This window comes from Megalops cyprinoides, chromosome 4 (genome assembly GCF_013368585.1).
Source record: "Megalops cyprinoides isolate fMegCyp1 chromosome 4, fMegCyp1.pri, whole genome shotgun sequence".
Taxonomy (NCBI): Eukaryota; Metazoa; Chordata; class Actinopteri; order Elopiformes; family Megalopidae; genus Megalops; species Megalops cyprinoides.
Window position 1 is genome coordinate 30,339,086 of NC_050586.1, and position 25,102 is coordinate 30,364,187.

The following is a 25,102-nucleotide window of genomic DNA, read 5'->3' on the forward strand; positions in this document are numbered from 1 at the left end:
GTCCAGAGCTTCATGCGCGGCTGGCTCTGCAGACGGAAGTGGAAGATCATTGTTCAGGACTATATCTGCTCTCCCCACGCAGAGAGCATGAGGAAGAGGAACCAGATCGTCTTCAACATGGTGGAGGCTGAGACCGAGTATGTCCACCAGCTCTCTATCCTGGTCAACTGTTTCCTGCGGCCACTCCGCATGGCCGCCAGCTCCAAGAAACCGCCCATCAGTCATGACGATGTCAGCAGCATCTTCCTCAACAGGTAAGACACGTACAGGTGTTCTGTGTGTGTGTGTGTGAACATGTATGTGTGTGCACATGTATGCTGGTGTATGTGCTGGTGTGTGCCCATGTGCATGTGTGTGTGCAGGCATGGATCTATATTGTATATGTGTTGGTTTATTTGTGGTTGTGTGTTTGCTTGTGGGTAGCTGTGTGTGTGTGTGTGCATGTATGTGGATGTGTGCAATGTTGTAACACCTTGATTTCCAGTCATTGTTAAGACTTCTTTTTGTTTGTTTTGATCTTTTCCAGTGAGACTATAATGTTTCTCCATGAAATATTCCACCAAGGCCTGAAAGCGAGGATAGCCAACTGGCCCACATTAGTCTTAGGTGAGCAAGCCACTGCATTCAGCAACCAGGTCTAAGCTGCTATTAGCCACACACACATCCTAAACAGAGCCCTCAGCTGCTCCTTGTTCACCGGCAGAGACAGATTCTCCCTCCACTGATGTACAAATGTCTCACAACACAAGGCTATTGATGTCTTTCTCCTGCCTATCTCTGTGCCCCCAGACACAAAAGGGGAGATCGCACAGCCTGCCAACAATAGCCTATGGAACAAAGCCACCCATAATTCAGTTTCAGAGAGCACTCTGTCTACACTAGGTGCGGAACAGATAAGCGTTTCCCTGGCTACCCGTGAATGTTGGTTTGCTTAAACAACAACAAAAACAGAAAAGCCCACGCATCTGCAGCGCTGACGAGGAGGTCAGGTAAAGGGTAAGTTTGCTTTCTCCTCTGACGTCCCCTTTTTCCTGTAGCCGACCTGTTCGACATCCTGCTGCCCATGCTGAACATCTACCAGGAGTTTGTGCGGAACCACCAGTACAGCCTGCAGGTGCTGGCCAACTGCAAGCAGAACCGGGACTTCGACAAGCTGCTGAAGCAGTACGAGGCCAACGCCGCTTGCGAGGGCCGCATGCTGGAGACCTTCCTCACCTACCCTATGTTCCAGGTGCGGCCCTTCTCCCCAGGCTACCCCCCCCCCCCCCCCAACAGGCACACCCATTTCGCACTCTATGTACTAAGTGATCCTGTACGGCCCCAGGTTTCTGAAGTGGGAAGTGGGCGTGCAATTGTACCGCAAATTCTACACCTCCATTCTCACGCCTGCGCCCTTGAACTTCACCTAAAGCAATAACCCAACTCCCTAACAAAGCCGTGGGTTATTTATTAGCTCTCAGTCCATTTTAAAACCTCAAACTTGCAAAGCATACCTTTTGCAATTTGTTGTTTCAGCAAAAGCGTTGAGGCCCAGCTTGGTGAGCTTCTCGGTAAGGCCTTAGCTGTCCGCTGTGTGCTGCTCGTAACCCTCGTCCCTCTCTCTGTCTGTGTCCCTCTGTGACAGATCCCCCGCTACATCATTACCCTGCACGAGCTCCTGGCCCACACGCCGCACGAGCACGTGGAGCGCAAGAGCCTGGAGTTTGCCAAGTCCAAGCTGGAGGAGCTGTCCAGGTGGGGTGGTCAGGGTCCGATCAACATTAGGGGGAGAAGGGAAGATCAGGGTGTGCGAGATGGTGAGAGCAGTCAGGGGTGTGGAGCACTAGGGGGAGAGGGGAATGTTAGGGACTGGGAATGGTTAGAGCGGTCAGTGTGTGCATATGACTGTTGGGGTGATCTGAGGGTGTGGAATGGTTTGGATGGTCAGGGAGTGAGGTATGATTAGGGCAGTTGGGGTGTATGGAGTAGTTACATCAGTCAGAGGTGGAGTATGTAGAGTGGTCAGGACAAGTGAAATGATGAAGGTATTTAGGTTTGTGAGAGATGACTGGGTTTGTGTATGGAATTGATGGCATGATCACACAACGTGACCTTGAGTTTGAGACTGCCACAGTAGTATGGACATATGTGAGGATTACCGTGTATGGTTGTGGTACGGTCAAGGTGTTTACAGAGTGTAAAACAGTCAGGGGGTAGTCAGCGGGTCAGAGCAAATGAGTGTTTTGAAGGTGGGTTGAGACAGGGACAAGACTGTAGCTGTCAGAGGAGATGTGAGACTCTCCTTGTGAGGAAGGCAGCGCCAGGGGCCCTTGATGTCAATGTGTCACCATCCTCACAGGGTCATGCACGATGAGGTGAGCGACACGGAGAACATCCGAAAGAACTTGGCCATCGAGCGCATGATCGTGGAGGGCTGTGACATCCTGCTGGACACCAGCCAGACTTTCGTGCGCCAAGGTGAGCGGCTCCGTCTGCCTGCTTTCCCCAGAATCCTGAAGAGATGCACTCTTGGAAAAAACAGAGCTTTTAAAAATGAACTTGCTTGATGGTCAGTCTTTTTGGATGATGGATTATATATGTTTTTTTTTCCAGCAAATGATATTTTTCTTTTCGCTGTTGAAGTTTGGGTTCAATGACTTGTTATTTCGAAGACAGAAGAGGACGGAGCTGGAGGAACGACCCTCTGCTCTGTTTTAGTCTGGATTGCAGGGGAAACGAATGTCTTACATTCACTCTAAAGCTCCTCCATTGTGGGAATCATGACTATAAGAAGAGCAATTTTGTGAAGAGACTATGTTGACATTACATTTGAATTATATTCTGCATTATCATCAACGGCATGAGTCAGTAACTCTTGCAAATGAAGAAAGATCCCATTACTGTGCAGCAGAGGGGAGACATGACCTCATGGATATTTATTATTCAGTCCATGTGTTTCTGACTAGTGCACTGTCTTCATTTCTCTTTGTCACCCTCTCGGTTTGTCTCTGTCTATTGGCCTTTTTGTCTGCCTGGTTCATTCTCTCACTGTTTTTCACTTCCTGTTTTAGCCCTGTATCTGTCTGTATGTGTTCCTGCCAAAATCTTCCAATACCTTTCACTGTCTTTCCCTCTCTGTGTGTGTCTGTCCGTCTCTTGGGAATTAAGAGCATTCAAAACGGCTTTCTTAGCATGACAGGAGTTATCCAGGATTGCTAAAGCATTTAGGACGTGCACATATAGGATCAACCATCCATCTCCCCCCTCTTAGAGAGTGAAACAGACAATAAATGCAAAATAAATAAAAATAAAGGAACAATGAAAAGAAGGGTATAAGAAAAAGGTACCACAAAAATAGATATTAATACCACCCCCACATGCCAACAATAACAAGAAATGTTATCAGCAAACACTGAAAAAAAGACAAATGAATATAAAACTTATTTTTGAGAGGTCTGAGTTCTGTTCTTCATTGTGTCATAAACAGTCTTTCTTTGCATCAATCTCTGTTCATCTCTGTCCTTTTCTGCCTGTCTCTCTCCATCTCTCTCACTTTTTCCTCATTTTCTCTCTATCTCCTCTCTCTCTTATTCTCTCAATCTCTGTTTCTCAGATTCTGATTCAAATTCAAGTGAAAGTGGAGCTTTGTCAGCATAACATTTGCTCGTTTTGTTTACCGAATGTCCCCCAGGTTATAGAAGGAGGATACGTGTTTATCTCTGAGGTGATCAATTCTCTCTCTTTTCCTTCCTTTTTCTCTTTCTGTTCTGCTCTCCATCTCTCCCACTATTTGTCTTTCCCTCTCACTCTCTGCTTCTCTCCTACTCTCCCCCCTCTGTTTTTCCCTCTCCCTTCCTTTCTCTATCTCTTTCTATCTTTCTCCCTCTCCCTTCCTCCCTCCCTCTGCCTTGCTCTTACTCTCTCATACTCCTATCTCTCCCTTCTATTCGCTTTCGCCCTGCCTCTCCCTTCCATTCCCTCTTCCTCTCTCCCCTATTTTTCTCTCTTGCTCTCTCTCCCTCACACTCCTATCTCTCTTTCTCTCCCCCTATTTCTCTCTCCTGCTCTCTTTCCCTCTCTCTCATCCTCTCTCCCCTCTGCCTCTCTCCTGTTCTGTCTCCCTCACACTCCTGTCTCTCCTTCTAACCCCCTATTTCTCTCTCTCTCCCTCTCTCTCACCCTCTCTCCCCTGCTCTCTTTATCCCTCTCTCTCCCTCTGCCTCTCCCTCTCTCCAGGCTCTCTGATCCAGCTGCCGTCGGTAGAGCGGGGGAAGCTCAGTAAGGTGCGGTTGGGCTCTCTGTCTCTGAAGAAGGAGGGGGAGCGCCAGTGTTTCCTCTTCACCAAGCACTTCCTCATCTGCACGCGCAGCTCTGGGGGCAAGCTGCACCTGCTTAAAGTGAGTGGCCTGCTGAATGAAGCGTACCGTTATAACGGCAGCGGAAGCACTACCACACAGTCCCTCCCCTAAGTTTGCAAGGCTTCCTGTTACTTCTTATTTATTATTCTATACTTTCTCAGAAAACTCCTGTTTATGGGTGATTTACAATTAACTGGCTGCAAAATGTGAGAAATGCTTCATTTACTGATGGCAGCCTTAAGCAGACACACATTGGTCACATCAGATCAACGGGTTTGAATGTCTTGTTTGACTGTGGTGTTGGGGAAACCTTCACATTTAATATGTCCTGATAGACTTGTCACCACCTATCAATCACCTGCTTGCTGGTGTTTGATTTCACACCTAAAACGGGGCTACCCGTTTACAAAGCTGGACAGTTTGGGTTAAGTAATTTGAACCCAAGGTGCTAACAACCCTGACGAAAGTTTTTCACTGGATGTTTAGAATAAACAGGTTTCATTCAGTTACAGTCAGTGGATGTCTTCCATATAAAAGAAGCTGTCACCATGTGGGTGGCCGTCTGCTACAAAGTCATGCAGCTTGGTTTGATTTCTACCCTGAAAAGTTACACACCCATTCAGTACTAATGGACCAACCCATGATCTTGCCCTAAAATTGCTTACACTCTCTGATTCAGTCAGTAGACAGTCAGTAGACAGTCAATACACCCATCTTGGACGTTTGTAAATGAATTTTTGCAGGCAGGCATCAGTTGGGGAGCTGTTTTTATGTGGAGGAGGCTTGGCTGTAACAGCTCTCTTCCTTGGATATGGTACACCCGATGGTGTGAGGAACCTCTCCTGGGGGCCTGGGAGACAAACGGTTTCCCTCGTGTCTAAAAGCGCCAGGCGAGGCCAGAGTGAAGCCCCTTTCCCTGGCCGGGGGATGGCCGGTGCCGGTGCTGGTGCTGTGAAACAGGCCTTTTCCAGGCCTGTTCTTTTATCACCTGCTGTAGCTCTCTCCCGTTTGGATTTAAGCTGCCGCCCCCTCTCCATCTGGCCCTCTTAAAAAATGCGTTCCGGTCCACGCCCCACCCCACTCAGAATTCTTCTCCGGGCTTAGCGCTGCAATTGAGAGAAAACTGACTCTGCCCGAGACCACAGGGGCTTTCGAATGCAGTTTGTTTGGCTTTGAAGCAAAAGTCTCTCTCTCTCTTTTTTTTTTTTAAACGAGTGGAAAAAAACAGCGAAAGAGAAGAGCATCTGAGAAGAATTTTCGCTGCCTCTGATGGCATCCTGCTCCGTGAGAAAGCATATTTCCCTGATCGCTGGAAGCTACTAACGAGCTCTCTGGACACTGGAGCATTTCAAATTCATGTAAAAACACACGGTGAAAAAAAAGCAACTGTTCTCCAGAGTACCTCTTTTTTTCTCAAAGCAGCATATTTGTGAAATGAAACTGGCAATGTTCAAAGGGCAAGTTTAACATGGGGCCTGCCGGCATTTGTTTTGGCCCATGTCGGGGGTTCAACAGAAACAGGTCATTTTGTGGGAGGATGGGGACTGGTCGGGAACTGGTCTTTCCTGTCTGTATCCACTGACACCATGTAAGATTGCGTTCTGCAAGCAACTGCCCTCTTGCTGTCATTCTGCGCAATCCAAACATGACAGGATAGAAACAGAGTCTGAGATCACAGATATTCTACATTATGACTAGACGTAGGGCTCCCGCTCTCTTTCCGTCCTACTTGACTTAGAGGTTCGGGTTGGTAAAAGGAGGCTACTGTGCTTCTCTGCTATACCAGCTATGGATGCTCTGTTTTAGACTGCACTTCTGCAGAAATATTCATAGTGAGCCAGCAAATTAGAACATTTACTGAAACAGAAGTTTCAATGTGAAGCACACAGAGCACATATCTGGTCAAAATATAGAATATGTGTCGTGAGATTTGATGCAGTGGGTAGGGAAGGGGAATTGTGACTGTTTGCTGATTCGAGTTCAGATTGGTTCACTGCTGTTGTATGTAAGAGCAAAGCACTTGGACTGAACCCCATCTGTAATTATCCAGCTGTATAAATGCATAGCGCATAAAACACTGAGTTGACCTGGTAAAGCTGTCTGCCATCAGTAGTATACAAACAGCAGAGATGAATGCTTGTTGTGATGGCTCTTAACCTCAATCTGCCCTCTTTCTCTCTCTCTTGCACCCCCCCAAACCCGCACCCCCACAGCAAGGAGGGGTCCTGTCCCTTATTGAATGCACCCTCATCGAGGAGCCAGATGCCAGTGACGAGGAGTGTGAGTGTGAACCGATTCCGTTTCTCTCTGACGCCCACCACCCGTCACCTCTCACCCGTCACATCTGTCTAGATTTACACGAGCGCTGCACGCAGGTCCAAACCACTGGAGCCCCCTCTCTTTTACGATGCAGGTTAATTACCTGTCAAAGACCAGGGCCAAAGAGAGAGTGCAAAGCAGCTTTCTCTAAATGCCACCTCTGCTGATGTCATCGATCAATTAGCCCTCAGAGCGCCAGCGAGAGCGGTTGGTTACCTTGGGCTGGCCTTTGAATGGGCCTTTAGCGCGTAGCGGTAATGACCAGCGCGTTGCTTCTTACTTTTTATCTTGGGTCCCCTTGACCTTTGAAGTAATTGTGCCAAGCTGTTATTCTTATTGCTTTGTCCATTGGCCAACATGTTTCTAAAGCAGTTTATAACAAATTCTAATAACCTGTTGAGGCAGCAGTATTCTCTGCGGCAGCTCGTTGCCTGGGAAAGTGAGGGCTTCGTGCTTCAGCGATGACGCATCAGGAGCCGGTCTCTGCTTTCGCTGCTTGTGAAGCGCCTCGTCCATCTGTCCAGAGCAGGGCTCCAATTCTCAGCTCTCCGATGGCTGAAGATGTTGCACGTATGATTAGCCTAACAGAGGAGGGAGAAGGAGGGAGGTAGAGAGGGGGGGAGTCGCTTGGTTAGTCACACGCACACACGCACACCTGCAACCAGCGTCTGTCCGAGGAGCCCTGCCAAAAGTCGTCCGACTCCATGTGTCCCCTTTCTGCCCCCCGTCAGCCAAGACCACGGGACAGGTGTTCGGCCACCTGGACTTCAAGATCGTGGTGGAGCCCTCGGATGCCCCTTCCTTCACGGTGGTGCTGCTGGCCCCCTCTCGCCAGGAGAAGGCGGCCTGGACCAGCGACATCAGCCAGGTGAGCGGCCAGCAAGCTCGCAAGAGACATGCCGTCTTGGTTCATTAGCAGTTTAATGCTGCCACGGAAAGGAGAGCTAATTCATTTAGGAGTCTGTGAATGTGAAGGACCAGTGACATGGGCCAAGTGAACGGCCAGCAGATCCGTGGGATGATGTCACAGCTCAGGTGTGATGTCACAGTGCATTAGCTTTGCAGAGGAGTAGAATTCACGTGTTATTGTGAAAATGTGGCAATGCTGTAATGTACACCTGTGTAAGGCCACCTCTGTGTCAGTGAGCTCCATCAGCTGCATGTTACAGTGCACCCACTGACAGAGCAGCTCCTCTCTATCACTGTTGTACTGTCCCCCCCACTGGAGAAATGAGTAGATAAACAGGCTGTGGCGTCGGGGAGAGGAAGTGCACGTGGAGGACAGCTTGTCGGAAAAGTTCTCGGCGGCCAGCGCAGCTGTGCTGGGCAGACAGACGACATGGCAGGGGAGGCCATTTTTGACAGGATCGTAAATGGGCGCTTTGTTAGCGCTGAAGAAGAAGGCATACACACAGGCATTTTGTTTATTGGAGTATGCCTCTTATGACACAAATCAGAATACTTCTGTGTGCATGGAGGCGGTGGGGAGTTGTTGGGGGGGGGGGGGGGGGTAGCCAAAGTACAGACAGCATCTGCTTTCCCTGTCAGGGCTGGGATATTTTCTGATTTTGTTATTTATTTGAAACATGGCTGTTTTCGAGACTTCTCCCGAGGGTCACATTGGATAAAACCAGCTGGGAATCAGCCCAGGAGCATAGAGAGACACATGCGCGCACAGACACACACACACACACACACACTCACACAGACACACACACCCACACACACACACACACACACACACACACACACGCACACACGCACACACAGACACACACACACATTCACACTCATAAAAACACCCACTCTCACAAACAAACACGTATGTACACAGACACGCGTGCACACACGCACACACACACACACACACACACACACACACACAAATATCACTCTTTAAAAATTTCACAGTATTGCAGCAAGAGCCAACAAAATAATAAACAATCACTGTTACCCTGGAGCATGTCTGTAAGGCCGCTATCCCATGAGCCTCCACTCTCATTAAACAGGTAACAGACAAGTGGGTCCCTGGGGCCCAGCTTATAGTCACAGCGCCCCCCTCAGGGAGACTGCCATCGCCCTGGAGGATGATTTAGTGCTCTGTGACACGTGACCACACCCCTCTCTGTGCCCCCCTGAGCCTGGGGCTCAAGACTTCTGGTGAACTCACACATGGACCCTCCCCCTACTCCTGAAACAGGGACACCATATTACGTCATTGTGCCCTGTGTGGCTGGAGGGATCTGGAGCGATGCCCCCACCCCTTCTCCCTCTCTCTCTGTCTTGGGGTATTGTGTCAGGTTAATAAGGTCGTTCTTGGTTGTGACATTATCAGGGTTCTGTTAGTGTGAGGGTGTGTACAAGAGGATCTCTTCTGCTTGATTGTGCTGTTTTAATTTTGTTGGGTTACTTTGAAAATTAAAAAATATCTTTTTATGCTGTTCTCCTAATTTATTTATTTTTGACAGATTTTCAGTAAAGAACTTTTCAACTGAAAAACATGCCTTTCTCAATCTCATTTTTCTGACTTTTTATTCCTCTCTATTCCCCCTCCCCTTTCTTTTGATCTCCCTCTCTCATTTTGTCTCTCTCTCTTTGTTCTCAGTGTATCGATAACATCCGCTGTAATGGCCTCATGACCAGCGTGTTCGAGGAGAACTCCAAAGTCACCGTGCCTCACATGATCAAGTGAGTCCAGACGGCTCCGCAGGGCAGCATCCCGGCGCCTTCGCTCCCCGTGTTCACACATATCCCCCCTCATATCGGCATTATGCTGCTGTGATTCAGAAGCTGCCGTCGGGTATTATGTCTCTGTGCCTCGGATAAAGAGGAAGTTCTGCCTGTGTAATGTCAGCCGTCTTCTTCGAAAACCCTGATCCACCTGCCAATCACATAGCCCATTCTCAGCACTGAGCTTTCACACAGCGAGGGTCATGGCTTGAGTGGGTTGCACACTCGATTCTCTCTGGGCAGAATGTGTAAACTGCACTGTGTTAGCACCTGTGTTAGGATCTCAAGCAGTTCTGCATGAGTCGGGGCACACCTGCTCCTGCTCACACCTTTTCAGCCATAGTTTAACTCAGAGTGGGTCTAGATCTGGACACACCTGATTGAGATAATGGGACATTTTGATCTAGACTTATGCTTAAACATTTTAAATTTGTTTCTTAGACAAATATAAGTAGTGAAGTTGATGCCTATGTATGAATTTCTTTCCAAAAAAAATTAATTTTAGCAACAATTGTTGGCTATTTTGAAGAATCTAAAATATAAGATAGTTTTGATTTGTTTGATGTCTGTTGTATTATTAAAATGTGAAAATAGTAAAAATAAAGAAAAACCCTTCCATGAGGAGGTCCAAACTTTTGATTGATACTGTAGCTCTGCCCCACTCCCCACTCTCTCCCACTTCCCTACTGTGTATATGTAGAAAATACATGCACACACACACACACACACACACACACATTAAGATGAGGACCTGTAGGTCTCGTTAACCAGTGGCTCGGTTGCCCCCACATTCTCCCTTCCCCCCACTAGGTCCGATGCGCGCCTCCACAAAGATGACGTTGACATATGCTTCAGCAAGACGCTCAACTCGTGCAAGGTGCCGCAGATCCGCTACGCCAGTGTGGAGCGGCTGCTGGAGAGGCTGACGGACCTGCGCTTCCTCTCTATCGACTTCCTCAACACCTTCTTGCACACCTACCGCATCTTCACCTCTGCCACCATCGTCATGGACAAGCTGGCCGACATCTACAAGAAGCCCTTCACCTCCATCCCCGTCAGGTTAGCGTCCCCGAAGAGCAGGCCGGCGTCGGGGTGCTGCGCAGACCCCACACGAGGGGTTGATGTGTGTGTGTGTGTGTGTGTGAATGCCTGTGGAGGTGCTTTTTTTAACTTCTAAAATGTGTAACTGCTTACTTTTAGCTCCTGAGATATACTGGGAGTGGTATGGTCTCAACCAACTGAAAATATTTTTATGCAGGTGCGTGTGTTTGTGTATGTGTGCATCTGCACAAGTATATCTGTGAGTACACGTGCGTGCATATGTATGAACATGTGCGTGTGTGTGTTTGCGTGTGCTCTTGGTGGCCTGACAAGGTTAAATTATTATATCTGTGTCAGAGTCAAGGAATCACTACACATTTCACAGCAGGTGACTGGAAAACTCATAATGGTATCTCTCGCAAAGCACTCTGATGTGTTGAGCATAATTTCTTGTTTTGTGGACACTTGGAAATGCTACAGTGATTTATGCATGAAGGGGCACAAATGACACAATCAGAAATAATGCAGCGCTATCTCCAAAAGTCCAGCTGTCATGAATGAAACATCACTCTCTCTGTCTTCATTTGATCCCTGTGCTCTCACATCAAGGAGGTTTCCTCTGCTGGCAGTGTAATTACATTCCAGCCCCTCCAGAGTGCCCCCCTCATTTGATTAGTAACAGAAACAGAGGGATCAGACGTGAGGCGTAAGGACACCTTTCATTTCCTTAAAGAGCAGATGTCCTCTATGCCACTGGTGCCTTTAAATGTGTTTCGTTTTATTCCTTGCAAGCAAGTGTGACGGCAGGGCTGTCTGGAATCTTTTGCCATTTCAAGTTATTTGAAAGCATCCTCTGTGGTGTGCAGCATTGGCTTTTGAGTTTTTTTTCATCACTGTGATGTCATCATGTGTGGTGTCACTCACCTACCTTTCATGCCCCCCCCTTCCCCCCACACTGTCACACAGGGTCCAGTATCACTCATTTGACCGCTTGTCCATCACCTCCATCTGTCCAGACTACAGCCTGAAGATCAGGAAGCTAGCCTTGGACCAGTCAAAGTAACTCTCTCTCTCTCTCTATATCTTTCTCTTTCTCTCTCTTTTCATCTCCCTCCTTCTGGTACTACAGTAGAGGCCCCCATGATAATCAGCTCCACTAAATATCTGTGAACCCCCCCCCCCACCCCTACCAGCCCACATGCCTTCTGAAACACTGAAGTATTGATCTGTCAGTCTTCCATCAAAGCCAAACTTTGACAAAGGGCATATTCTACAAGCCCACAGGCTGCACAGATGATTCGGTGTGATCATAAAATAAAATGTTTGAACATCATCAAAGCACGGAGAAGGGTTTGCTTCTGTGGATTCACACGAATGTGAGCCCTGGCATGGCTTGCTGGGAAACATAACCTTCATCTCCCCTCAATCATTTCATTCTGTCAACCTTCCACTTTCACATATTCCTGTCAGCGAGTCTATGCATCTCCTCTATTCATCTACATGCTTCTACAGGCAATGTTATATATGCTGTATCCTGCCACTGACTACAGACTCTGTTATCTTGTTGTCTTTGACAGACTGAAACACATACTCTGCATCTGACAATGCTATCCTCTGGAAAAGCATGCTGTCAGATTAACCACCATTTATCTACAGAATCTATCTATCTATCAATCTATGTATCTATCTATCTATCTATGTTCTGTCCAGTTCTGTATAGCAGCACTATATATGGGTATATGAGGGTGGCACATCCTAAATTGCCAAATTATTGGAATATATCAAAGCTATGTTTCAGTTTATCCATCCATCTATCTAGCTATCTAATTATCTATCTGTATGTCTCTTAGTTTGTCTGTGTACCTGCCTGGCCCTGCTTGTCTCTTTCCCTGTTTTATTAAGGTTTATTATCAATATTTTGTTCATATTTTATTCATATTAATTATTGGTACATTTCTGTGGATGGCTCCCTCCCCTCAGGTCTCTGGAACTGTTCTTTGCCACCAATCAGAACAACCGCAGCGGCGAGCACATGAACGACAAGTCGCCCCGCCTGTGCCGCAAGTTCTCATCCCCACCCCCGCTCTCCATCCCCTCTCGCACCTCCTCACCCGTCCGTACCCGCAAGCTCTCCCTCAACTCGCCTGTGGGCTCCAAGGTGGGGGCCCTCGACCTGTCCATCACCTCGTCCTCCTCTGCCGCCAGCAGCCCCACCTCCACCTACAACCCCACCATGTCCCCCCCGCCGGCCAACACCAAGGCCCCCCTCGACCTGAGCCGGGGCCCCTCCTCGCCTGAGCAGAGCCCCGGGGCCGTGGAGGAGGGGGGCGAGATGCCGCGCATCGACGCGTTCTGCGGAAAGCTACGGAGGAGCATCCGGAGGGGTAAGTCAACCCTTAACTTTCCCCCTGTACCCCTTCAAAGGTCCGAGAGTCAGGAAACGATCAGGAGGAAGGCAAACATAACTCACTGCTTTTGCTGCATCCAATCAAGTCCTGGTTCAATTACCACTTTGCTGCACCCTCCCTGCAGTAATCAAAAAGGACGAAACCTGTCAAAATAGGGGTTTCAGGTTCAAAGCAAACCAAAAAAAGGCTTCAGATGAAACAGAGTTGTTTGAGTTTTGTTTGGCACCCAGATCAAAGTTTTGGCAAAGAGAGTGGAGATTGGTAAGCTCCACCACCCTCTTCCTGTCATTTGTTTTAGCTGCTGATATATTCAGACAGGCAGGGGGTAGACACAAAGACGGTTTTTATATGCCTGGCCAACAATCACTCTCCTACATGAAACATAAACAAATAACATGTAAACTTGGTCTCACTCTGTACACAGCCAATGCAAAGCAAAGGGTTGCAGTGCTGTTTGGCTGAAACAGTGACACACTCGCAGCCAGCCTCATTGGCTGATTAGGCCAGGGCCAGGCTTTTGTTTTTATAGTTACAGTCAATCTGTGACACGTGTGTGTGTGTGTGTATGGATTTGTCTGTATGTGCATGTGTGTGTATATTTTTGTGGCTCTATTTTGCATTTTCCCTGCTGTTGATTCCAGCCCCACTACCCTAGCACATCTGCCCTCCCAAACAGGGGGTAACCTGGAGGTCTGGCCAAACTCCCAATCTGGCTCTCTCTCAGACAGACAGTATAAGCATCCCCGTGTTTAACTGTCGGACTAAATCCCTTTCTCTCCCCCCCAGCTGAGGTGTGGTTAGCTTTCTGGTGAGCATTCTTTGTGCATCTCCCAGAGAGGGGAGGGCATGCACATTATGCGCAGTATAGACCCCACCCCTCCATTGTTAATTAGTTTGAAAGAGAATGAAAGGTGCCATATAACTGTCATTCATTCATTCATTCATTCATTCATTCATTCATTCATTTGGTAACCAGTTGTCTAGGCTACAGATCATGGCCATGTGGTAAACATGTGGTTCCAGGGGGAGGGGACACCCCCAGAGACAGGGGGAGCTGGGGGCAAAGTATTAAATGGGTTAAAATGCCCATCAGTAGCTTTCGCCTGCTCTTTAGTGTCACTGGTGGCTGCTGATAACATTGAGAGGGAATTTCCCTGGCGTGTCGATGTGCAACGAATTTCTGGCTGCGCAATGTAATTGGCCTAGTGTGTTTATTCTGCCGGTGGTCGTGAAAAGCTCAGGAGCCTCAGACACCCAGTCAACAACCAGACAGATGTTTCACACCACCGGGGGTTGGAGTAATGATAATAACAAAAAGATCTGCAAGTCCTAGATTACAGCACACAGCTCCAGTGTTGATCCTCAGCAAAAAAAAGCGTGAGATGTAAAGCACCCAGGGCAGTCGGTTCTTCTGGCACGAACAGGGAGCACTCAGAAACAAGCAGCAGTTACCAGCAGGAAATCCCAGCGTCTCCTCCTCCACCTCCCTCACCCCCCACACCCCCATCCCTGACAGCGGCGCTTAAACCACCACTGATTCGTGGCCGATCCCAAGGGTGGAAGCGTTAAGTGTCTTCTGATCATCCCATTTAATGGCCTCTGTAATTGAGCCCCTCAGCAGTCTGTGTGTAAAAACGACAGCATAAAAAAAAGAGTGTGGGAGAGGAGAAAAAAAAAAGCCTGACACTAATGACAGCACGGGCCGCAGGCACACTTTCATTAACACTCGGGCAAACTGGAGGAAACATGTAGCAGAGTGCCATGAAAATACAGGCACCCCCTACCACCACCGCCACCAGCACCCAAAGGCTGGTCTGGCCACTTCCTGCCTGAGGTGTTTCGGGTGGAGCTTGCTCGCCTGGGTCAGTGGCAGTGTGGATCTTTTGGCGAAAGTAGCCTTGTTTCATCCTTATAATGGATTCTCAGGCCGGGTGCCCTTGGGAGATAAGGCATTAGTACAGGAGCTGGATCTGATGCGTTTCTCACTCCACAGATATGTCATTTCAGGTGCAAGCAGGTGCGATGTCAGATCACATTAAAACAGATTGAGAAGAATAGCTGTTGTCGGAAGGTACCAGACTTGCTGCCAGACTGTCTTCAGCACTGTCAGTGGATGGCTGGAAGTGTTGATTAGATCTGTTTCCACAGTATAGTCGGTCCTGGATTTTGTCTCTCAACCTGCTGTGTAGTATGACGCTGAATGATGTTAGGATTAGCTAAATTAAAAACAGAAAAGTCTCAGGATCTGATGATTAGCCATGTGTTGTCAGGTGGCTGTTAGGAGTCTGTATCCCTGCTGTAACACTCCGCTTTGCTTGCTTTTCACAGCCGTCTTGGAGTCCGTGTCTCTGGACAAGTTCATTCCGGAGACGGGCCAGGGCAGCGAATCGGGCGAGGTGTCCCCGTGCCGCTCGCCCTCCACGCCCCGACACCTCCGCTACCGGCAGGCGGGAGGTAAGCGCCTACCTCCTTCACCCGGGCTCGTGACTGGCTGGGCAGCCGCTGATCACAGAGCTGCTGGATGCTCATTGGATTGCTGGAAAAGCAGATGAGTGTGTAAAGCGGTGTTGATCAATGTGGGTGTCGGAGATGAATTAGACATTATTACTGCCCTGAGAGTAACAGCACTGATTTACTGTGGTGTTGAAAATGAACTCGTCTTCATTATCACGCTGTGTGTAACAGCACTGATTGCTTAGGGTACCAGAGCTGGATTAGTCATTGCCATTCCGTGTGTAACAGCAGTTATCAACTGATTGAGAGGTGGATTTTTTTGTGAATACCACAGAGCTAGTGGCTTTATGTTTGGCACATTGGCGCTGGCCAAAACTGTGGTCGAGCTGGGAAAATCATCACCTCTGTGGATTTGCCTCAAGAATTCAATCATCATGCACCGACTGCTGCGCCTAAAACGTTCACTGGGTTTTTTTTTTAAATCCGTCCGCCACAGCGGCTGTTTAATCAGCCTCAGAGCACGGATATAAAACCAGCCGTTATGAGCCTGTTCCGCACACTTCTGCAGATCTGTGTTTCGCCCGGCCAAAATCCAAGGCGTGAGATTGTTTCTGCATGACTCACGCAAGACAGGGCTAACCGATGTCACATACGGGAGTTTGAGCTCCCATGCTCGCAGGCCCCTAATGAGCTTAGCGCTGGCCTCGTCGGCATCCTCTGCTGAGGCCGGGAAGAGGGTGGTCCGGGGGCCAGGATGTCAGATTCCCCCCATTCAGCATCGCTCTCTCTGCCCAGGGTCACAGCAAAGGGGCTGAAAGGAGAACCCAGTTCTGCTAATAAATGGCGGCACTGTGCTTTTCGTGTCACGCAGCCCAAATTTTTCTTGGGCCCAAGTCAGTCAAATAATGTGTTTGGATGGCATTAGAGGGAACCAAAAATAGGAAAAAAGTTGACGCGAGGTGAGATAATATTTGTTTTATTTCCACGACACGTACTGGTAATTGACGGGAGTTTGTCGAACTGGCCAAAAAAAGACGCCGGTTCTGTTCCGCTGTCCCAGCGAGTTCCTGTTGTCCGTCTCCAGAATGTAAACTCCTGGGCTGCTTTTAGCTCGTAAGCTGTATGTTCTGAGTTGCCTCATCGCACTTCAAAGCCAGGTGCTGTTGGAGTGCTTCATGCTGTAGGTTTAAGGTACGCGTAGCTCCATGTGCCAAGGGCTTGCATTCTGAGATCAAAGGGAAGCCGTCTCTGCCTGCTTCAGGTTACACCTGTGTGCTTTCCACATATCACTGATCATATTTTTTCTACATTATGGCAATTATTTTCTTAAAAGGGGGCCTTTTGAAGACTCTTGACTTAAATTGTGTATGTATTGAGAATTGAGGTGAAATAGCATAGCAGGCATTATACAGTCAGTCCACTGACCCATCTTCCTACAAAACCCAGGACAGCTCAAACTGCTGCACGCTCGGAGTTGCGGTATCGTTACTCTGTCGTTGCCATGGTAACGAGCGCCCTGCCCTCTTGTGTCTTCCTCTGCAGTCCAGTCGGCCGAGAACTCCCGCTGCTCGGTGTCCCCCGCCTCGGCGTTCGCCATCGCCACAGCAGCAGCTGGTCACAGCAGCCCGCCAGGTGAGCTCTGCTCTTCCAGGTGCAGTCTGAGCGAATACCCTACTCCAGCCCTCCCTCCCACAGTGCTGAGGGGTGCATGTGTGAATACCCGTCTGGAGAAATGGATAACATGTAATTAAAAGTTACAGTCGACCTGGATGAAGGATATATCTGACATATAATGCTACTTCTACCACTACTACTACTATTATGGCAGCTGCTACTAGTAATAATAATATAAACAATGATTATATGTAAAAGCCGCCACCTTTTACATATAAGGTGTGATAAGGTGCAGGGCTTGTAACCAAAAAGTTGCCAGTTTGATTCCCCACTGGGGAACTGCTGCAAGTAAATATCCAGCTGTATAAATGACTAACCTGTAAAAATAAATAAGTCGCTCTGGATAAGACCGTCTGCTAAATGACAATATTATAATGTAAAAGGTAGATGAAAGTGTGTTATTTATTTGTTTATTTTTCTGATGCTCCATCAGAGCACTAGACACTTACCCAATAACTTATAATGCCATTGTGTCAAGATCCATTAAATACACAGAGAAAAATTCATAGAGAAAACAGAAAAGTTAATAACATAGATACATAACAGCCAGTAACACAGTGACTGAACCTCCAGCTGAAGCACTGTGCACAAATATGTACACAACAGCTGTGTTTGCACACAGGTAGCGCAGAACAAATATCCCTATGAGCAACATGCCTACACCATACATCACAGCGTGATGCATGTGAAGCCTAACAATGACCCGTAAGAACTTTGGAGTACAGTTTACAGAGCTCTAAATGTGTTATGAACAGGTTATCTGAAGACATAACTGGGATAACTTTGCATCTTGGATCAGAGTATTGAAAGATTGGTGAAGCCTGTGGTGTGTGGGCCTGCTGTTCTGAAACCGATGGATACTTGGACTCAGTTCTTGCTCTCTTCTCTCACCTCCAGGGTTTAACAACTCAGAGAGGACGTGTGACAAGGAGTTCATCATTCGCAGGGCGGCCACCAACAGAGTTCTCAACGTGCTGCGTCACTGGGTGTCCAAGCATTCACAGGTCTGTGCAACCCTCATTAGCTTCCCCCTCGCACTCCACTGCCTGCTGTTCCTACCTCTCCAAATTCCCACTGGCACTATAACCGTAATAAAAATGATTTGATGTGGACGAACAGTAAATTGCAGTTTACATTAAGTAAAATAAAATTAAATTTAAAAATTTAAAAATATCTTTAGTCATGTATGGTTTACAATCAGAAGTATTAATAAATGCCTATAAATAAATGCGCCTGAATATGAGAGTGAAGGGCCAGTCAAGCCTGTCCAGTCATCTTTGCTTAATTTTTGTGAGTAATTCAGCAAAGCCACTGAAACTGCTAAATCCTATCAGCGTCCTGGCTTGAGTTTAACCCTTGATGACATGAGCTCTGTTCCAGTGTGACTCTGTTCACTGATTAAAGATCCTAAAGATCCACAGCCAGTTGGTAAGGAACTTTCATGAGCTGGACCTCTGAGCCGCTCTCAGAGAAGGGAAGTTCAGCTCATTCCATCTGGCCTGCCGAGCTGGAACGGTAAAAATTGAAAAGGATACGGAGCTGGCCAATAGTGAGGTTTTCATTGGCCGCTTTCCTAAATGACCTCCTCTCCACTCCCGCCGCTCAGTGGAAGTTCACCGTGGGGACCGTGGTGCAGCCAGTGCTGAGACTTGGAGGGCGAGGAAGTGGTCCAAGTGGAGCTCTCGTCACTGGCTCCCGTAATCTCTTTTCCTACCTTGTCTGTTAACGGGTCCGAGCAGAAACCGAAGGGTCTGAGTTATAACTGTATGCTCAGGAAGATGGGCCAGGAGGTTTCAGATTGTAGTGTTGAACTTGTGCCCCCCAGTTTACAGAGCTGGGTGGATCCTGATATGAACATAAAGGTGTGAGCTGTTGTTCATACAGGGTCACTGTTTTGAGAGAATTCACCTCCCCCCACAAAAAAACCTAACAAAAAACAAAGACAAAACAATGTCTTCAAGGCAAAACAGCACAATGTTTTGAATGGAACACATAAAAGGGGGCCGGCTCTGCTGACTGACAGCAAAGCAGGACGAGATCAGCCAATCACTAATGTGAGTGGAAAGGAGAACAAGGAAGTAGAAGGCCCAAGGGAGACGGTGCTAGTCAGAAGGATCATTGATGAGGGATTGGATGTGAAAGCACAATTGAAAACAAAAATCCATACCAGTAAGGTACCTTTTGGGGTATATCAGTGATAACCACGCCAAACACACAGCCAGAAAGATGGTTTGAATTTGGGGTGTGCACGTAGCTCCCGTCTGTGCCGGCCAGATTAGACACAGTGACCTGGTAAGGGAGAGAGTGGGGAAGGCTGTGAGAAGGAGGGAATATTCCCAGCACAGAGTGCTTGTCCTGCCCTCTTTATGGCTGTGTTGTTACTGTATGCCTGCGTGACGTGATGTGAGATGTCACCCATTGCCCCCGGGGCCCCGCACACTTAGCTCCGATCTCTGTGCCGAGCCGGAGCAACAAAAGGATCCAATGCACCCTTTGGAGTGCAGTGGTCTTTATAGTCTGCCCCCAAGCAGCGTGCCTCAAAGAGCGCCTGCATCTAGCATCCCCCAAGTTAATAGATACACGAACATGAAAAAAAAAAAAACCTGACACAGAGTTGTAATGAAAGTGGGAGTGCAGATGGGTGGCCAAACGTCCCCGGAGTAAAAAGAGGGCTTTCTTAGAGTACAGTGTTTTCCCGTCCCTTTGTCCCCGTCCATTGTCCAAGTGTGCGGCGCCGGCAGTGTCTGCGCTATCGATCCTGTGCCTCATTAAAGCATCTCCCTCTTCGAAATCTGTCTGCTCTTTCCCACTCTGACACGCCGCCGTCCCGTCACCCCGTATTCGCTGCGGCAAATTAAGCCGCTCTAACTCCAAATGAAGCTCTCTGCCCCCTCAATTTAACTACAACCCCTTGGCTGCCCTCCCCCTTACCCTCTGCCACACATACACACACACACACACAAACACACATTTCACGCGCACATTGTGATGTAGTCATGTGGTCATTTGGTCTTCATGCATGCGCAAATAAACAAAGCCTAGCTTTCCGCCTTCCTCTGAGGGATAATTGAATCGATCCACCAGGCCTGGATTCGCAGATTCCAAACGGAGTGCCCTCTCTGTGAACGCCCGGCAAGGGGAGTGAGAGCTTGTTAAAACTGACCTATTTAACCACGGCCAGGAGGAGCAGGCAGAGTTCACTTTAATGAATGAGCTCTGGAGCAGGGAAGAAGGAGGGAGGGAAGGGAGGGAAGGAAAGGCAGAAGTGCAGAGGAGAGAGGAGAGGATTGGGATTAGAGGTCTGGAGGGACAAGTGGAGGAGTGAGGGAAAGGTACAGGAATTATGAAAGACTGAGGCAGGAAGGGTGGGGCCAGTACTCATTGACTGGAAACACTGAGAGGAATAAGTACAGCTCCTCTTTTGAGTGATCTGAGAAAGAGTGGCTTCCCAACCAGCATCTGCACCGTACAATCCTCTCTCTATTAAACTTTATTTCCTGCATCACAGCTGTAATTATGTGTGGCCTGAAAATGTGAGAGCTGAAATGCCAAGGGCCTGATAACAATTTGTTAACGGAGGCGTTGTGCACAACCTGTTAGCACTTGCTTTATCTCTAGACAGGAGAGAGCTCTATTCCTTGTGTTATGAATAGCACCAACCCCAAATCTACATTCACGCCTTTAAGAAATATTTCTTAATAGTGCAGTCAAGAGGTTACTACCCTTTAAATGTTATATGTAGGAAGGGGCATTTTTAAATAATTCAGTAATTGCTCAAATGAAGACACAGCACAGTAGCATGGATTAGCTCCTGAGAACATTCTGGGTTTATATTGCAGCATTAGTGTTGTTTATTTGCCTAGCACACAACCTTGTCCAGGGAAACTTAAAAAATGTGTAATTTTACACCCCGTACACAGAGTGTAACTGTGTTACACAGCGCAAGTATGACTGGTGGAATAATATGGAAGTGAAGTACCTCACTCTGGTGCACTGCAGTAGTGTCTCGGGTGGGATTTGAACCTGATGAACCTCTGATCCATAACACTACACTTACAGCTATGCCGCGCTAGCCAAGTCCAAAAGGCATTGTGGAGGGGAAGGGGGCAAAAATGAATAAATAAGGGAAGGGAGAATAAAGCAGAATACAAAGGGTGTGGAAGAGGAGAAGGGGAAAAAATCACCATTTCAAACGTGCCCCCTTTTGTGTGACATTGCTCTTTGGTTTAATAGTGGCATGCGTGCCTCTGTGAGCATAGCTGCTCTCCTTAATGAGGGACCTCCAGCACTCCAGCCTCTGACAGGGTGCTCCTCGGGGACTTGCTGAGTGGTGGGCCCTACCAGGCTGCACAGCCTTGACCATGTACATAATTAGCACCTGAGACACCCCATCACCTCATTTCTCTGTCATTATCAGCAGCCAATGATAGGGAAAACGCTGTAAAAACGACCAATCAGAGGCCTCCGCCTTCCTCCAACCCTGCAGGGTCCTGGCAGTTTCTTCGGTGTTTCTCTCTGTAATGTTGCAGGTTGATGTGGTGGGTTGTGGAGTATGTGCATGTGTGTGTGTGTGTGTGTGTGTGTGTGTATGTTGGGGGGAGGATTAATAGAGCGCGGGGAGAGTGCTGGATTGCTTTGATCCCTGGTGGTCAACACCGTTTCCTCGCTCCTGTCTCCTTCTGTCTTTCAGGAGCTCTGCATGCTCCACTGGCCCTCATACAGCACAGTTTGGTGTCATCTCCCGCTCTCCCACCCTTCTTCCCCCCTCCCCCTGCCTAATGTTTGAATGCCACGCGTTCAAACTGAAGCCCCTAATGCATGGCCTCGGAAGCCGGCGCGTCGTCCCGATGCTTTTAGGAGGGCGACGAGTTTCTCTAATTACACGTGTGCTGTGGCCCACATCCCACCCCTGTGCCGACTGGCGAACGCAAATTCGTTTGTGCGGCGCGTGTCTGCAGAGGCGGGTCAGAGGGTGCTCTTTGTGCAGGTCCTAGACTCGGTTTGCGTGGCTGTTTCTTCATTTCAAGCGAAAAGCACATCATTGTGCCAAAGTACACTTTCATGTACTTGCTCATAGCTACAAATAATAGTTATGTTTGTTTTATGGATGGGAAAGGCTTGAAGCGCTGGGTCGAGCATAAGATGGGAATGAGTCAGAACCAGACAGGGGAAGCTGGCAAGGAGAAAGCCAGGCAGAAGAGGCAGGTCCAAGGTTTAAATGGGAGAGGGAAGGTTTGGCAGGTGAGCCTGGTAATGCTTGAGTTTTTACGGGGTCGTTCTCATCGAGATGTGGCTGTTGAGTGCCGAAGAGGCTGGGAGCCTAGCCAAGCAGGACCTGGAGATCTTCCGCGGGGTTTCACCCCTCCAGGGCATGGGGGAGGATAAAACCACCAATGACCGTGACTTAACTGGGTCTGAACGCATGGCGAACCCTTGCGAGATAATGGGCAGGAGTCTGTAATGAGGTCTGATGGGGTGTCACTGGAGGAGCACCTCGGCATCTCTTCCACTGAGCTCCCACGTCCGTCACGTGGGTAATTAGGCGCACGCAACGTCACCGTGGGTCAACCTCACCATTCCCCCCGACCGTGGCGTGGTCTGTGGGACCTCCGCTCCATCACGAGGCCTGGAACGGTCTCCATAACAATGACAGCCAAATAGAGAGGCAGGGGATATCTCTTTGGAAACCCTATTGGCATGGTTCAGCTCTGGGGATTTAAACCCACAACCTACTGGTGTCAGGTTTAACACATGACATAAGCCAGGGACATGGTGAAAGTTAGGCCACTGCCATCTCGCAACCTCACGGTGTGCTACCGCGTTCCGTAGGACTTTGAGATGAACGGGGAGCTGAAGATGGGCGTGATCTGCCTGCTGGAGGAGGTTCTGAGGGACCCGGATCTGTTGCCCCAGGAGAGGAAAGCCACAGCGAACATACTGAGGTATAACACTGAGGTTTCCCTGTTGGTGGTGGTCGGGGTGTCACTGGTGATGTCACAGTGAAGCTTCATCAGACTTTCCTTCCGTTTGAACTCTTAATTAGACAAGTATGATTTAACTGTTGAATTGGGCGATGGTCTAGTTTTGATGTTGCACCACAGACATCTGCTAGTGGTATGTGAAGAAAGAGGCTTTGAAAAGCTTAAAATGACTGCAGCCATCATGTCCTACACATAAATCACAGCATGGTAATATGGGGAGCAAAGTCTATTGATTGGTTGATGATGGACAGGGAAGCCCCCTACATTATGTGGTCCATGAATCCTCACGCTCGCATCACTAGATATAACCCACAGCAAAATGAAGCAGGGTATGTAAAGCATGATGGCAGCTGGAGTCTTTAACAGAGGCCAGTGGATGGAGCCTGAGTTCCAGTTAGGACCAATTTAATGACACTGAGCATCATGGTTCACGGTTCTGCAGGTGGTCATCTGGGCTGGAGTTACAGTCAGTGAAAACATAGACCCAACTGCAGATTTACAACACTGCTGCCAAAACTAGTGATGCTTTCTGTATGCTGCTTAAAAATGGACCTGCCCATTGCATTATAGGTGAAGTGGATGCAGTGATTGCATAGTTGACGTTGAGGGTTTCATTTCTCTCACAGCGCACTCTCGCAAGATGACCAGGACGATGCACAGCTCAGGATCGAGGACATCCTGCAGATGGTGAGTACATTTACCCTGGTAACCATAGAAACAACAGGCATTATATGCCATCTTACAACACACTGGATATGTACAGCGTGGGTCTCTGGTTATGGTTTCATTTTGTGTTGAAGTCGGTTATGATCATTGCGTTAGCATGAGAAATGAAATTCAGAAAATTTGCTGAAATCGGTTGTGTTTGCGAAGTTATCATAAGACGTAAATACAGCAGAGAAACCCTTTAAAATAATCCGATTATGTTGTAATTGTTAAGAGACCGTTGCACATCGTTATAGCACAGGGTTTGCAAATTTGCCACTTCTGGTGCAGCACTCTCCCAACTGCACTTGCAAATTGATATTTCCTCCACACTTTGAGGGAAAATTCTTCGCACATTTTCTCAGCTGTGGTCCCGAGGGCACACAGTATATTCTGGCTTTTACACCAGCTGAGCACTTAATTAGATAGCTCTGATTTAGCTGTTGAGTTGAATCGTGATCAGCGGTTTGACGTCACTCTGCGCACATCTGCTGACGGTCGTGATTGGAGAGAGAGGGCTCGTGAACCCTGAAATGAGGGGGGCAATCATGTGTTCAGAGTGACCCCAACCCATCCCAGTGTTTTGTCATGGACATTAAAGTCTCCTGATTTGTTTTAACAAGTTGGGGACTGGCAGCACATGGTAGGTCCTCCCATGAGGGGGTTCATGAAAGCTCACTCTCCCTTTGTTCGCAGATTAAAAAAATGATGGGAGGGTGTTAAAAGCAGCTTCACTAAAACTTACCACATGCAGTGAGATGAATGTTGTAGGTACTGGCTATGACACAACTCGCCCTATGAGGCGATGGCCTGACTGGGTCTGAACTTGGTTCCCAGAATTCCTGTGTTCCTCCGCTTGTTTTGGAGCAGCCAAGGTCACATTTGAAGAAAATGAAACCTGTTACCCCCTTTTAGTACCCAACCAACCCTGTATTTGATTTGTCAGAGAAGCTGCCCTCTGCTGCATGTTCTTTTTGGTAAGGATCGCTCCTCAGCTCACCCCCGCAGGGAAACTGCAGGGTTGTAGTTCCTCCTCAGTTTACCTTCATTGTTTCGGCTGGTCAGCAGATTCCTGATCAAGTGCTTTAGCTCTGAGTCAGAGATGTGCATTGGTATCTAGACTGAATGTACTCAGGCTAATTTGTGCTAAAGGCTAAAGGGATCGTTCTCTAGCGTTGCTGCCACCTTTCATGACTGTTCCCTTTTGGACAGCAAAACAGAAGCAACAGGAGGTGTGCAGTGTGCTCAGAGCATGTGGTGTTCAGTGCCTGTAATGCACATGGACTGGGAGAATCGACTCCATTGTCTAAGAGATTCACTTAAAGGAAGGACTTTAATTAAAGAGAATTCCCATTCTCTGTGTGAGGCACGATCCTCTGTATGTCAGGATATTAGTCTGGTAGTCTTTCATAATCCACAGTTATGTTATTTGTTTAGCAAACAATGTACTTCC

The 25,102-nt window shown here is 48.1% G+C and overlaps 1 protein-coding gene across 2 annotated transcripts in view; it reads left to right on the top strand.

Moving 5' to 3' along the window:
• Nucleotides 1-25,102, top strand: part of rasgrf2b (Ras protein-specific guanine nucleotide-releasing factor 2b) — a 62,279-nt gene that overhangs the window by 29,297 nt on the left and 7,880 nt on the right. Inside the window, exons 5-21 of one of the 2 annotated variants that reach the window (XM_036526310.1) lie at nt 1-254; nt 527-606; nt 1,038-1,231; nt 1,625-1,734; nt 2,339-2,457; nt 4,216-4,376; nt 6,551-6,617; nt 7,388-7,524; nt 9,262-9,344; nt 10,197-10,445; nt 11,394-11,486; nt 12,408-12,811; nt 15,164-15,289; nt 16,832-16,921; nt 17,861-17,967; nt 22,793-22,905; nt 23,571-23,631. In XM_036526310.1, the coding sequence (XP_036382203.1) occupies nt 1-254; nt 527-606; nt 1,038-1,231; nt 1,625-1,734; nt 2,339-2,457; nt 4,216-4,376; nt 6,551-6,617; nt 7,388-7,524; nt 9,262-9,344; nt 10,197-10,445; nt 11,394-11,486; nt 12,408-12,811; nt 15,164-15,289; nt 16,832-16,921; nt 17,861-17,967; nt 22,793-22,905; nt 23,571-23,631 (2,448 nt within the window). The remainder of the gene's footprint in view (nt 255-526; nt 607-1,037; nt 1,232-1,624; nt 1,735-2,338; nt 2,458-4,215; nt 4,377-6,550; nt 6,618-7,387; nt 7,525-9,261; nt 9,345-10,196; nt 10,446-11,393; nt 11,487-12,407; nt 12,812-15,163; nt 15,290-16,831; nt 16,922-17,860; nt 17,968-22,792; nt 22,906-23,570; nt 23,632-25,102) is intronic. The other variant, XM_036526311.1, reaches the window with a different exon arrangement.